General features: G+C 43.8%; 1 protein-coding gene and 1 long non-coding RNA gene across 4 annotated transcripts in view; one reads left to right on the top strand and one right to left on the bottom strand.

Annotated features, from left to right (window-relative positions):
• The window catches only part of ELAPOR1 (endosome-lysosome associated apoptosis and autophagy regulator 1), an 850357-nt gene that overhangs the window by 462552 nt on the left and 371841 nt on the right, over positions 1–15964 (bottom strand). For all 3 annotated transcript variants that reach the window (XM_085643413.1, XM_085643411.1, XM_085643414.1), the window contains exon 2: positions 3170–3290. In XM_085643413.1, the coding sequence (XP_085499539.1) occupies positions 3170–3290 (121 nt within the window). The remainder of the gene's footprint in view (positions 1–3169; positions 3291–15964) is intronic.
• Positions 1–15964, top strand: part of LOC146870610 (uncharacterized) — a 367507-nt gene that overhangs the window by 249869 nt on the left and 101674 nt on the right. The window contains exon 2 of the long non-coding RNA XR_014978693.1: positions 3191–3406. This is a non-coding gene — a long non-coding RNA (uncharacterized LOC146870610). The remainder of the gene's footprint in view (positions 1–3190; positions 3407–15964) is intronic.

A 15964-nucleotide genomic window follows, 5' to 3' on the forward strand; every position in this document is an offset into this window, starting at 1 on the left:
TCTAGTGAATCCCAGTACTTTCCATTGCCTTCTTCACCACTTTCTTTACCGACAGAGACTCCTCATTTTGGGTTCCTGCCTTACGCCTAAATCCTGACACACCCTCATCAGGGGTGGAAATTAATGAAATCTACTCTGGGAGCAGGTTGTTCTAAACAAATGGGTCGAGCCTTTTGGGTGAGAGCCATGGGTTTAAGAGAGCCTCAAATATGATATTTGGCAAGAGTATGTGCAGTTTTGAAATGATGTAGCCAGCCTGTTGTCACTATAAGTGCCTCAAATGGCTCAGAAGCAGAATGGCAGAGAGGGACATGCACCTCTGCATCATCATAGGCACTCCGAGACAGTACCAAACTTGTTTACTTATATATTTTTATTAATTTATTTTTTGAGATTGTATGATCCATTATCTGGTATGATAGCACTTTAAAATTGTGACCAAATGCGCTCCTAGAAAGTAGACAAAGACCCTGGAAAATGCTTGATATGTTTGTACAATCATTTCTGGATCCCAAAATTAAATTTAGCCTGCCATATGCTAAATAACAAAGTGGCGACTTTTTCATGGGAACCTGGGAAACAACGGGAAACAACGGGTGCAGGCAATGGTGTTAAATTGAGTTATGTATGTTTTCATAACTGGGGCTATCACAGAAGGTTTTATGTGGTGACTTTGGTGGACCAAAGAGACAGCCATCTGTTGAAGCAAGTGGATTTATTGAAGTCACAGAAAAAATCACCCAGAAGTCACTAGGACCCACAAAGGGTGTATGTAACAAAATTGGGTGGTTTACTAAAGTCGGATCCTTACTTGCAACAATAGGCCTAGGGAGCTTATGGAACGCTATCGATCTTTGTTCCTGCCCAAGCAAAGGGCTGCTTAAGTCCCAATATTGGAACTGGGTGGCCCAATCGAATATCTCACAATCACATGGTGGTCGCCTCACAATTGAATTTTTGGACTTTAAAACCCAAAGTGTACATGAGCAATATTTGGAGGTCATCACAATCCCACAGGACAGAAAGCTTTACATCCAATTCAGACTTGGATCACTTCCTGTGAACTCATTCACAGCCGGATGGAGACGGCCTCTATCATTGCAGTTACATTGTCCTGGCTACCCCAAGTCTGTTGAGACAATTCCACACATTTTTTTGCTTGTCCAATGTATAACTCCCTGAGACGTAAATGGTTGGCACCCCATTTGTATGTTGCTGGGAACATGCTGTCACCAGGAAGCGCTGTGTATTTTAAAATTGGATTCTAGACCACTTGTTGCCTGTGCAGTAGCTAAGTTTCTGGGGAAAATGTGGATAGTCAGAAGGCTCACATTAAAGAAGTGATATGGTGTGCCCTAAAGTTTTTCTACTCCACCCTCCCAAATTCGCTAAACGAGACTTAGCAGCAACAGTATGCTTTAATTTTCCGGGGTCCGTTTTTTTTTAAAGCATTTTATTCAGTCTACATTATTTTAACTATTTTTATTAGGATTGTTATTTTTCTTATTAACAAATAATTTAAATGTCTTCAATGATCACTTGTCATGTAGTCAAACCGGAGGTTCAGTGCTGTAAGCATTTGCACTTTTATGGACTCAACAAATCCAATGCATTATTGTACTGTATCCATCTCTGCAATTTTATACTGTAAGCACTTGCACTTTTATGGTCGCAACGACCTAATAAAGATGACTTGATTGACTGCTGGTGGGTGTATGTAAGCTCCCTATTTTGAATCTGTTGCTATTTAAAGAAACACCAGTCTAAGATTCTATAGAACAGCATTTCCAAAACTATGGGTTGGGACCCACTGTTGTTTCGAAAGCCTATTTTTGGTGGCTCACCAAAGTTGTAGTCTATATGTAAGTAATATTTAAAATACTTAGCCTTGTTTGTGCACCAATGCAAATGTACTGAACAACGTTACTAAGTCTAGTTTTTAAACAAACCCATGTAAGTATTCCCTAGGTGAACCTTCCAGTATTTGTTGCTGCTGTTTTTGGTACTGCACAAAGCCATTGCAATACAGAATGTGCTCACTATCCTTGATCATACACAATCATACCACTTGTGTATTACTTTCACATCTAAATTGAGAAATATGGATGTGCCAACTGTACTGAGTTGCTCGCCTTTGTTGTGTTCCTTCTTTTGGTATCCTTGATTCTCCAACCTCTTCCTGGTCCTATACTGGGTGTGCCTTGCTCTAATTTGTCTTTTAGATTTTGACAGGTGTGTGTGTGGTCACTTGGAGTGGTCAGCTGGATTTGAGGTCAACTCTTGCTCGCCAAAGTCGTAACTATGGCTGCAATTGCTAAGTCTTTATACCTATTTTCCCCGATCTTCCTGCTCAACAAGTGAACTGTACTTACCTGGTTACAGGGTTGGACTGGACTATAGCGCAATCATGCAGTGTCCGATGGAATGGTCTGACAATTCAGCGTGTGGGCTTTTTTTCTTTTGCAGTTTGTAGGCCTGTTTTATGGCCAGGTGGCCCGGCTTTTACTGTTTTCCTGATATACCATAAACATTGCTTGCAGCAAACACAAAAGCATGCAGTCTTCCACTGTTGAAAAATACCCATATAGAGTGTCTTTACAAGCTTAAAACTGGCCTCATTTGCAAATGTGGGTCACTTTTTCAGCTATCCGGTTCACTAATGGAGGCCACTTTTATTTTGGTGCCCGGCCCTATTTTTTGTCCCAGTCAGACCCAGCCTATCTACCTCCGTTGTGCGACAGATACGTCCATTTCAACTATTTCATCATCTTCCATTTTGTATTGTACTGCCAGACACAGTGTTAGGCCTTCCAGGCATACTGCTGGAATGATACCAGAAACACAGATCTCCAGGGCTTATTATGCCTCAAACTGTTTTTGGAATCACAAGAAAGCTGGAAATCTAAGACAAGTGGAGACTGATTTCTAGGTAGCTTTATTCTTTTTCATGTGAATCTTTCTCTCTGTCAGGTGCCCAAGCACACTTGTTTTCACACCATCTTGTTTAAATTTCCTTGCCCACCATGAAAACAATTTGCCAAATTATCCCTTCGTCTATTTGCTTCGTAAATCCGTTAATTACTTATGGAAGCACAGTTGATAAAATCTAGCTTTGTATACGTTTTTAAATGAAATAAATGGTTTTAAAGGTCTAGAAATATATACTTACTGCATTCTGTTCCTTTGACAGGGTCAGGAAGGCCGGTACAGAGTCCGGGGCTATGAGGTACAGCCACTCTCCAACGCGAGCCCATGCTGTCACACTCGGTGTATTCAAAGTGGTATTCCGACTGGAAAAGCAAGAAACGTAAAACGTGTGAGTGAAGAGAACATCACGTGACTTGAGAGCAAAAGACTCACGGCTACTTAAACATCGCATTCATCCACTTCTCAAGGGTTCTATCTAGTACGTCCTTCATTATTGTTTTCGTTGTCTTGTTAATATTGTTAATATATTTCCAATATACTTTTGACTGCATTTTGTTCTCCGTATTTGCCTTCAATTAACCTGTTGTAAATTTCGATTTTTTGTTTTTATTTGTCCCTCTTAGTGCAACTAGTTTCCAAGGGGAGGTGGAGGGAGTAGTCTGACTTGGCCTGGGTTTTCTCTCCCTTTTGTTCCTGCCTAACCACCTTTCCCCTTCCTTTACTCTCTTCTTTTCTGTGCGTATACAGCAGCCTCCTCTCTCTAACCCTCCTCCCTATTCACTTTGACCTTTGCCTTTTCTATGCTCCTCGAGGTACCAAGCAGGAAAGGTCAACAGGATGGCTTGATGAGCTGAACATCTGTCACTAAAACAAGCAGTGGGCAAGTCATTAATTTGTATCCCAACTAAGCCTTCCATCCTTCCGAAGGTTAGTTAGTAAACAGAGAACTGTTAAATACATTTAATAACCCATTCTCACTTTTGGAGTAGTCTTTGAAAAATGGCAGGTAGGCCAGCCAGAATTCTACATTTTCACTGGAAGTGCTCCCACCATGCGAATGGGAGCTCTTGTGGTGAACTTTCCATGCCAGCATGGTGGAGAGCTCTTCACTGAGGTTGGCAGGCAACTACTTGAGCGGCACATCCTGTGGCTCCATCACCTCAGTGGGTTGTGCAATGACCTCTCAATAGGGTTCACTGGTATAGGTACATGACCCGATTTGCCAGCATAATCCACGCGCCCACTGAATCAACATCATATCCTATGTTGACAAATCCAGCTCATGCTCTCTCTCTCCGACTAGAGGCCAAACACCAGGACCAATTTCTCCTGCATGACCGAAGTAACCAGGTGGATAAAAACCAACTACCTCAAGCTCAAAACAGACAAGACAGAAGTAATCTTATGCAAAGACACCTCGCTATGGGACTCTCTCTGGTGGCCTGCTGAACTGTTATCCACACTGCTCCTGGAAACCCATGCAAAAAACCCTGGAATAGCAATCAACAACCAACTCACCATGACCGGCCAAGTAATCACACCCTCTGTCTTCTACTTCCACATAATCAAGATCCTCAAGAAGATCTTCAAATGGCTTCCCTCCAACACTTGCAGAACTCTCACCTAAGCCCTCATCACCAGCAAGCTGGACTACAGTGACGCACTCTATGCTAGAATCAACACGCAACTGACAAGACGGTTCCAGGCTCACTCCCAACCTCCCATCCCACACTCACATCAACCTGCACCTGAAAGAGCTCCCCTGGCTCCCAATCCACAAACAAGCACTCTTGAAACTCACACACACATAGACAGTCTTACACAACATTGGCCCCATGTACCTCAACAACTATATAAACTTCCAGACACCTCAGTTCAGCAGAACTCCTACTTGCACACAACCTTGGCATACACACCAGATCTGTCTGTCGTGCCTTCTCCTACCTCACTCCTAAAGCCTGGAACAACCTGCACATTAGAACCTCCTACTCAGTACCTCAATTCCGCAAGAAACTGAAGACCCGGCTCTTCACCTAGCCCGAAGCTGGCTCTGTCCATATAGCTCCTGTTTCAGTGCAAGGATACCTCCTGTGTGAGTTGTGTGTTATAAACATAACAATACATAATATAACGCTGGGCGTTAAAGTTTAGGGATCAATTTTATTCTTCTTTACTGTTGGAAAATGTATATTAACAATGAGCTCTTCCATAGTAATATCATAATAGCTAGATATGATGGGGATAAACTATCTAAAGGGCATCCTCTCAGTAATGTGAAAATGTAACTGTATAAGGGTGGAAGGATGATGCAGTGTGCCAGCGTTTACTTTTACATCAAACTAACCCTGTTACAAGGCTGTGTTTGTAACCATAAATACAGTTTCCGGTTGAAAGCACAATCTGAACCCCACACAACCCTTCTGCTTTCCCGTTTCTGCATCATTAGTTAAAGCAGTCTCTCCAGCCTTTCTTATGCATGTAAAAGTCAGGGTCTTTCAGACAAATGTTATGGTTTCAATGCTTGTAGCAGGATTCCTTTAAAAATATTGGGCCATATTGACAAAGGTAAATTTGGTTTTAAGTTTACAAGAGAATGTACCTTTTTCTACATTGCCAGGAATCCACAATAGATCTGTGGCAGACTAAATCCATTTACAACTGTGGATTTCATTGCCACAAGTGCGTAGAAATCCGCAGTAGTAAATCCCACTCAAGGGGTGTTAAGTGGGCATTCCAAGGTGTGGTTCACCTTTGAAGTTTGGGAACGATCACACTCATATATGTTTGTGAGCATCCCCAAACTATAATCCAACTTCTTAACGCCCTGGATATGGTTGGAATTTCACTTCAGCCAATGCTTCAGTAACTCCCCAGACTTGCTGGGCATGTAGGGGAAGGGATATTTCTTTATCGAAAAACGTTTTCCCATGGTGAAAAAAAAATTGTATTTGAAGAGAGGCTTCTATTCCACCTGTGAGGAGTTCCCCGACATGAAGAACCCCTGACAGGGGGAATAGGAGACTTTGAGAAATGCCACATGACATTCTTATAAGTGCACCTGGAAGCCCTGTGCCTAACACATCTGAACATCACCAATGATCCACATAGCAATTGGGAGAAAGTGCTGGTAGTACACACCAAGGTTCATTATTAAATAAACGGTAGTAGGTAAAGACCTAATGAGGCTAAAAACAGTGTCTGATCATCGGTTGTGACCACTGGCTGATGCAGCCTAGCTCACACAACTGCTGATTTTAGGTCAGTAACACCAAAGTTCCAGTTAAGGAATTGGTAACAACAACCCGTGGTATCCTGTGTTATTCCCACCACTTGATGGAAGGAAACACAAATATGATCATATCCTTGTCCAGTTACCACCATAAGAGCATTTGGAAAACATTATTTCTTCTATCTAGGGATAGAGATGCTATCTCCAATGCTCCCATAGGAGTAAAGCTAGACTACTGTCACAACTTGCTCCCTGCATTCTCGTGACCACCACCAGGGGGATGAACTCTGGGACTCTCCAGTGTTCTAATAAGCTTCCAGACCCCCCCCCCCCCCTTCTTGTGTATACTGACTTCCAGCCATTTGGACACTATTTGGGAATTGACATCCATTCCCAATCCATGCCGGGTTTTGTGGAAGCCATCCTGCTCTTGCCTGAAACTCCATTACCTAGAATTCCCTGCTCACTGCTTCGTCTCCACCCCTGCAGGCCAAGGATGGGTGGAGGAATTCAGCGCACCTGTAGCTGGCTGCTGCTAGACTGCTCACACCTGATGCATGTAATTACTGTGAGCTCTTTTAAGCCCCAGCTCCGTTCAGGCCAAGGTTGGTCATTGTAGCTGTTTTCTGGGGAGACCGATCCTTGTTTCCTGAGCTGTTAGATATTCCTTGATTCCTGAGCTATAGTTAATCCTTGGTTTCTGATCTATAGCTATTCCTTGTACCTGAATTAGAACTGCCTGCAGTGCTACCTTGTTTCCTGAGTTCCTGAGCTATAGTTATTCTTTGTTCCTGTTCCTGGGCTTCAGCTATTTCTTGTTCCTGATTTGCACTGCTTGCAATGCTCTCTTGACTCCTTGTTTCCTGAGCTGTAGCTATTCCCCGTTCCTTGAACCAGCACTGCCTGCAGTGCTACCTCGACTCCTGAGCTATAGTAATTTCCCTTGTTCCTGAACCAGCACTGCCTGCAGTGCTACCTTGACGCCTTAGCTCAATTCTTGTTCCTGCCCCAGCACTGCCTATGATTTCTAGATTCCTTAACCTGCACTATTCTAGTATAACCTTGTAGCCTACCCTTCTGTATATCCTTTTCCAGTCCCTGCCTTTCTTCCCATTTCCTTGGTTCTAGTTTTAGTTGGCTGTCTTTCTATTCTGCTGTCTTACTTCTGTTACCTTGATTGTTTGCTACTTGCTTTCTGCCAAGTGTGCCCTGTGATTTCCTTACTTTCCTGTTAAGCACTCCTCCTTGCTAGCTCCTTGCCTGTTGTGCTTGTGTTTAGTTCTACCCCCTTGCTGTTATTGCCTTGCATGTTCCTGTTTTATTGCCAGGATCCGTGGGCACAGCTGACTACCTAGGTGGTGTTTCTTGTTCCCTGTGAGTATTGTCTTTGAGTTGTATTTATAACATCACCATAGGTATAAGCTCCACAGACCCTGCCTTTGCCTCCATATCCTATATGTGGGTATTTGCAGTCAGTATCTGTAACAGCAATTGTGGGTGAGAAACTTACTGAGCTTCAGTCTTACCGTGTGGAGCTCCTGAGTGCTTTACCTCACACTCCCCTTGATTGTTAATGTTGTATTATATATATGTCCTGCACGTCCGTCCTGGGTGTAGTTAGTCTGAATGCTAAATTGCCTTGTGAGTGCCCTTCCTTTCTGAGTCTTAGCCATCTTGTTCACTTGTACAGGCTTTCCCTTTGGATCCCTTTTCCTCCTCTGACTTCCTGTGTGATCCTGGGCAGCGCTGTACTCCTCTCTGTGTACGTTTTCTACCCCGTTCCCAGTCCTTGCCCAAGTCCCTGACTGTGTTCCTGACATAGTCCCGGACAGTCCCTGACAACTACAGTTAGGTCCTGTTAGTCAGAGCACGTCATTTAAACATTAAGAAACTGCACTTGCTAGGATCTTCGGTAGCCAAGCAAGTGTGCAATTTGCCAAAGACCAGCCACATCTCACCTGCCCTTCGTAAATGTTGTACGTGACATCACTTAGAGAGGGTCCAAGAATCAAATCCCAGATAAGATGACTTGTGCTGAACATGCACATGTTATACGTTAAAAAGCTACAATTTGTTTGGACAAGTTACACATCATCTTTTCATAACCAAAAACCCTTTGTACAAACCACTATTTATACAAGCTTCCAACAACCGCCAAAAAGGTAAAACCCTACACCTCATCATGCAAAATCAGATCTACTGCTCCAGACACAGTGGAAGCACTATAAGATTGTGGCAGACAGTGAGAGGGTGAAAAGTGTGTATGAGGAATCAAACCTCACCTAACTCAGTAAAAAAAAAAACAACATGCATCTCTTTTTGAACAACAACGAGAATGTTCTGATTCGTTCTCTGCAGCCCCCATTACCGATGAGAGTGAATAATGTCTTGGAAACAGGCAAACACCAAGAAACTCTTCAGTTTAACAACATCACGTGACCCCGGCCTGAGGACACAAATATTTTTGTTTGTTGATCTGATGCATGCATGGCACAGTACATGCTACTGCAATGAGAGAAACTAACTTCCCTTCATTTATTTCTTTTTGCGTTTTATTTACTTTATTTCTTCTTTGTCAGTGCAATCTTCCAAATGGGCACCCAGGGCCTGGAGCTGCTTTTGCTGCGCTGAACCTATCTAGGGGTTGTTTCCAAGAGAAGGAATAGAGAAGTCACTGACATCACAACCTTCTACAGGGGCGTAGCTGACAATGGTGAAGCAGGTGCAGTGCACCGGGGTTCAGGTCGAGGAGCCCACTGCCCTCCTCCTCCCCCCCTCATCATGGCTCTTATTTACTACCAGAAGAAGGGTCACGGACAATGTCCTCTTTCACTATGGCCAAATTGAACTTTTATTTGGAAAGCGACTTTATAACTGCAGCAAAAAGGAATAAATGCAGTGTTTGCACTTAGATCAGTTCAGGCTGTACTGGTGCTCGCAGTGATGAATATCACACCCATCTGCGGGGTCCAATGGACAAAGTGAAAGAGGTTCGGAAGAATGAGTCCAGATTTCTGCACAAACGGGCCTTCTGTCATTCAAAACTCCTAGTATGCCATTTACATTGCATTAGGTGAGAGAGTCTGTCCAGTCTCCAAAGTTCGTCCCAGAGATCTGGAATTGCATTGACAAGTGTTTGATTACCAATAGTACCACGCGCATCTACGGGAAAGATGTTTGCCCCGGAAGCAGGCGAGCTGCTGCTCCCTTCCTGGTTAATTATCCTGACAGCCTGTCGAATTAAATCCAGCCTTGAGCAGGCCACGAAGTGCCGCGTGCACGGGCACAGGGATATGCAGCTTTGCAGAAAGGTCATGTGTTATGCAACAGCAACAGAGACTCCGCTTAGACTAAATAACAACGGTTCACTTTGCCCCAAACCCTTGCACTTTAACGCTTTCTCCAGGCAGGCTGGCTTAGACCTCGGGAAACAGACAAGGGGTGATGAGGAACTAATGAGAGAGGGGACAGGGCCCGGGGCTCTACTTGAATCCAGATTTAGGGGCAAAGTGGTGATACGAGAGTGGACTTGGGATGCTTTTTTAAACAGCCTCCTTTGGAAGAGCCAACTGTCGTCGTTCAGTAAACAGTCACCAGTCTGTCTTTTTATATCATCTTTTTACTTTGATTTATCATATTTTATTTGCTTTGCTGTGCAGAATAATGAATCTACTCCCTTTTAGGTCCAATTTATTAGTGATATGGCTGAAACCCTTGAATTCTCAATCCCCAAACTCTGTAGATGGGGAGAGAGTGGCGTTTGTAAAAAGAGAGCTCTCACAAATATGATTACTATCACAGACTGAAGTGTGGGATCCTGTGCTGGACATTTGCGGTGATTGCGGAGCGTTGCTGAATACTGCAATGAGCTGAAAACTAGAAACAAAGCTAACCACGGTAAATGCAGCCCAGGGTGGGTCATATTACACCCTGCCTTTGAGTTACATACGCCCAATAACTTCATATCACAATTTAGTGATAAATATTTGAGTATCTACAATCTATATGTAAGGCAGAAGCAAGAGAGATCAAACAAAAAAGAAGTGCGCATAAAGAGAACCTGGTGCTGAATTGCTTACCTCATTACAAAACGTCCTATCATTGGTCATCTTTATGCTCCAAATTTGGCCCGGCATCTCAATGCATGATCCTTGGTAGGGTATCTCGAATCCCGATCCCTGGTTAAGTATCTCAATACATGATCCTTGGTAAGGTTTCTCGAATCCCGATCCTTGGTTGAGTATCTCAATACATGATCCTTGGTAGGGTATCGTATCTCGAATCCCGATCCTTGGTTAAGTATCTCAATACATGATCCTTGGTAGGGTATCTCGAATCCAGATCCTTGGTTAAGTATCTCAATGCATGATCCTTGGTAGGGTATCTCGAATCCCGATCCTTGGTTAAGTATCTCAGTGCATGATCCTTGGTAGGGTATCTCGAATCCCGATCCTTGGTTAAGTATCTCAGTGCATGATCCTTGGTAGGGTATCTCGAATACCGATCCTTGGTTAGGTATCTCAGTGCATGATCCTTGGTAAGGTATCTCAAATCCCGATCCTTGGATGAGTATCTCAATTCATGAACCTTTTTTGGGTATCTCAATGCACGCTTCTTGGTTGGGTATTTCATTGAATAATCCTCGGCTGGGTTCCTTAATGCATTATGCTTATTGGGTGTATCAAAGCACAATGTTTGGTTGGGCATCCAAACACTTGATGCTTCGTTGGGAATCCCAAGGTACAATCTTGGGTTTTGAGAATCATAATGCACGATCCTTGGGTGGGTATCTTAATACACAGCCTTTGGCCGGGTTTCTCCGTGCTTGATCCCTGGCAAGTTGTACGTGCTGTAAGCTCAGCGCAGTAATATAGTGCTCTATCCTTGCTTGGGTACAACAGTGCTCTCGCACATGGAACGAAATGTTATGTTGTTGGCATCAGCACAGCGAGCTTTAGTACACACAATGCTAGGGTTGACTGGTAAGCTGGTATATTAAAACCATGGAGATGTTGTTTGTCTTTCATTAGCCATCATTCATTTAACACAGTTTTAACTTTCACAGCTGCTTTACTCATAGGTTAAAAGCCATGGCTAGAGTTGCTAATGAATTGAAATGTTTACACTAACACTCATCTCACAGCAGTTGAAGGCAATACATTGTACCCAAAGACAGCAGTTGAAGGCAATACATTGTACCCAAAGACTGACTGTTAACCATTAATTCTAGTAGCCGTAAATGCTGAATAAGCTCAAGTAAGCTGCTAGGACAATGTGCATGTTGGATTTGCAATTTTTAAAGTATAAATGCTATATAAAAGAGAAATATTTAGGAAGCTGACGTGTTTGCAGCAATCACTATGCCACAGCACAAAGACTGTTTCTATGGAAAATGAAATCTGCAAAACTGAAAATGATCAGTGCTGGGATACATTTGGCAAAACAATTCGCTATTTTATGTTTGTCGGGCTTTCGATACTGCCGGATGTTGCTACCAAGTCACCTGCTATTGTTCCCAGTTTCTGAACATTCAGGAAACATTCAGAATTAGTGATTTATCCTGATATGATTTGTTGGTATGTTTGTACGTGGTATTGGTATAGCGTGAATCTAGCCAAAAGCCAGTGGTGCGCTGTGCAGGGTCAAATGCAAATGTACAGTCAACGAGGGATTGGAGGGGTAGCTCAATTCTAAGAGAGGAAGTGGTTGTTACAGTGTCATGATGTAGCATCCTTTTGTGAGGTTTGTCTTGAGCTTTTTTCTAAATCACTTTTACATCTATGCCTTTAGCTGTCTAACGTGAAACATCAGCAAAGTTGATATTTTGCAAAACAGAATTTAAAGGGTGTACCGTGCTGCCCAGGTGAACAGGTCGGAATGGTATGGCAACATTATGCATGAAGTAAGGTAAAGAGAATCAAAGATTGAAAGGAACCGCAGTGTAACCTACATATGATCATTTCAGAGAGGACAAGGAGTGAATGGGCATAGATGCCTGCCTGTAGTGTTACTTGCAGTTCACTATTACAGAGAGGCTAAGGAGAGATAATGGACGCTGAAACAGATCTGCAGTGCTACATATATGTCATTAACCGTATTTGTAAAGTGCAAACTACTCAACCTTACGGGTCTCAAGGCGCTGGGGGCCGTTGTGGAAATTAAGTGAGCTATTGCCCAGAGTCACATGGTGCTGAGCTGCTGCCGGAGCCGGGGATCAAACCGTGAGCCCTGTGCTCCGAAGTCAGCTGCCCCTGCACCTGCACCACACCTCCCCACCCATGCAGAGAGACCACTAGAAGTGTTTCCTGCACAGAGGGTTCAAGAAATGAATGGGCTTTGACACACACTGACAATGAAAGTGAGGTTCTCCAGAGACAGGCCATATGAAATCTTCATCGGACATGAAACTAATGTACACTTGCAGCACTACCTATAGATTTTCACAGCTGCAGAAACAGCCTCCATCGTCAATCACCTGGAATTCAGGGCCCCTTCCAAAAACATATACCCCTCACATGCTAGAGAATACATCTAGGTTCTTTAAAGAAAAGACATCTGGTATCTCTTAACAGGGAATTTTAGCACTGATTACTTTACTGCCCACTTAGTTGTGAGCTAGAGAAGGCCATGTCTGCATGTAGAAAAGGAGGAAAGGGCCTCGGCAAATGTGGCACCAAGAGGACAGGAAGGTGCTTCATGATAACATTCAGGGCATCACCAGGCCTGCCGTTCACCACTTAGGGCGCCATGGAGGAGTCAAGCGCACCTCCGGACCAGGGGCGGCTCCTCCATGTGGGCGGAGGAGCGTCGCCCCACTGCTTTCCTGCAGTGCGAGAAGCAGAAACATAAAATGGTATTATAAATACCATTTTATGTTTCTGCTTCTCACACTACGAGAAAGCAAAGGGTTTGGTTGGGGGCGGGCGGTTGGGCGCTCCTGCTCCAGGGCAGGGGATGGGTGGCTTGCCCATTGTTGTGGGCGCTGACTGTATGGTTGGACCCAGGGCCGATCAAACCAGTCATGCGCACTCTCTGTGCTGCATGCAGCCTACATGGAGAAAATGGCCTCCCCACAGGCGTCTATGCGGTCGGCGTCCCAGCCAATCACAGCGCAGCCATTGCAGTGTTGTGATTGGTTTAGGGGAGGGGAGGGAGGCCGCCTGCTTCCTGTATGCAGCAGAGAGAGAAGGAAACGCAGGACCGGACCGGGCGGACAAAGGTAAGTTAACTTTATTGTTTTTATTTAAAATGACAACCCACCTTACACCTCGCGCGACCGACATAAGTCATGCTGGCTTTGACTGTTACGGACTCATCTACAAGTGGACCTGAGGTGTGCTCAGGGTGTTCCTGGAGAATGTGATCTGGGACGCCGTCATTTTCACCAAGCATGCCAAGGAGAACAAAGTCAGTGCCATTTTTGGTCTGCGCCATGAATGCCAAGGACACACTCTTTGCAGATTCAGGGGCTAAACACTCTGCACACCCACCTATCCCACCAGCAAATTAGGAAGTATCAATCTAATCCCAAAAAAGACACTTTTAATTTCAACAGTGTTTCCTCTCACCAGCCTCAAATGGACCCAGAATCACGTGATGCTGGTCATGTGACTGCCCATCCATGTGCAACCTGCTACCCAATCACAAAACACTCTCCATCCTTCAACAGCATTCATGTTGGTTCAGGAATGTCAGCTGCATGATAAACAGGCATGTACCCATGTCCGGAGAGACTCGACTGCATGTGAAACTGGTATCTTCACTTTTGTGGCCCAGCTGCTATGCCAGTCTAGCATGTGCGCTGAGGCCTAGGCCTGTCCGTGGTGAACCCAACGTCAGATCCTATTCTGTGACATGGAGGGGTGCAACAAGTGTAGCCTCTTTGTGAATATGGGATTAATATCCATGCCCTGGGTCACTGACAGGAAGCAATCATAGCAGCATAATGATTTCTGAGAATTGATAGTCATGTACAGACCTTTTTTCTGTTTAAGGACGATATGTGGCCTATCAACCCTACTCTTGCAAAAGTTCACTTAGATGTAACACCCAGACGTTTGCGCTGACATTACATATGTTTGTCGAGGATGTGTGTGTTTGGTGTAGATGGAAGCAAGACTCCTGTGTGATGGTGGGAGTAGGATAGTTGGAAGCAGTTGAATATTGGATTGTCCCTCGTTTATCACGAAACAATATGGAGGATGTGATGCTGCTGCCCCGACAGTGAAAGTGTTTGTCAGTATTACTGAAGTTGGAGTGCGGGAGAATGGAGGTATGTCGACCCTTAGATTTTGCATTTGGAGCCTTTGGAAGGGGATTGCTAATTAGTCCTCCTTGAGCACTGCCCTTTGGTGGATGGTCGGGAAGAGGTAATTTAGTTAGTAGAGTCAGTTGTTAAAGGTGAGGACGTTTTGTAGGGAGAACTTGCCCTTATGTCTTTTCTTGAGTACTGCTTCAAGAAGGCTGATGATAGCCAGGTGCAGAGTCTTCACACTCCATTGTGCATTTTATTTGGGATATTCCTACTTGATGACAGCATAATCACTACCTGCACTGAGAGCCATCACCTTCTACACAGGTTTGGCCTGCACTGCGGCCAGAAAATCACATTTGGAAAAAAAGACCTCATGCCAGTTCTGGGACCTTTGAGAACGGAACAACATCCCCTGTCTGAAAACGTAGGGCCCTTGTTCCTTTCATCGGCAAAAGGGGAGGCTTCCTCTGGGAGGGTTTTTAGATGTATTATAATTCAAATAAGAAAACAAGCGCACCAAAAGGGTGGGGAGCAAAATAGGGAAAAAATTAAAAAATGTCCTCAAAACAATAAAAGGAAAGTCGAAGGGGATCTAAAGGTAAATGAATTACCCCCCAACTCTGAGAAACAATCTACCCCATGGAGACTCATCGTTAATAAAGATTTTATCTTGGAATGTTAATGGTCTCAGGATTAAAAACCGAAGGAGGTTGATTTTTGAATACCTGAAACTGTCCGACTGTAGTATCTTGATCCTTCAGGAGACTCATTTGTTGAAGGAAGAGTGGGAAAGTATTATAAAAAATCTTAGATGGGTAGACTCTTATGTCTGCACTAACCAGAACTGTAATACTAAGGGAGTAACTATTTTATTTAAAAAAACAGCAAAAGTATCTGTAGTGACAAGTACAGTTGACAACAAGGGAAGATGGGTCATTGCGAATATAAAAATACAAGGTAAACCATTTACTATAGTTAGTTACTACGGCCCTAACTGTGTCGACCCTGAGCCTTTGCAAAACCTCTATACTCAGTTACTAACAACGTCCTCCCCTATAATTTGGGGAGGTGATTTTAATATAATACTAGATCCAAAGCTTGACAGACAACCCCCTAGGAAAATGAACTTACCAAAAATGAGACAATGGATCTCACTGAGTATAAAAGATCTTGGACTGGTAGACATCTGGAGAGAAAAAAACTCTGGTAACAAGGGATATACCTTCCAAAATAAAAGACTGGGCCACTCTTCCCGAATCGACTTCTTTCTTCTAGACTCTAGTCTAGCGCCAAATATTACCAACGTAGAACACACCCCGGCGCATTTATCAGACCACTCAGCACTAGTCCTAACCCTTCAAGTGGGAAAAAACAACGTCCCGGGGCGCTGGACAGTAGATCGCTCGATTTTCCTAGATAACCAGTATATAGATCTACTCATGATGGAGTCTGCAGAATTCTTTAGGGTAAACAAAGAAGGGATGCCCTTACAGGTGGTCTGGGATACCTATAAATCAGTAATGAGAGGTAAAATCCTCAACATAGCAGCCTGG

The sequence above is a fragment of the Triturus cristatus genome, chromosome 1_1, assembly GCF_964204655.1.
Source record: "Triturus cristatus chromosome 1_1, aTriCri1.1, whole genome shotgun sequence".
In the NCBI taxonomy this organism is placed as follows: Eukaryota; Metazoa; Chordata; class Amphibia; order Caudata; family Salamandridae; genus Triturus; species Triturus cristatus.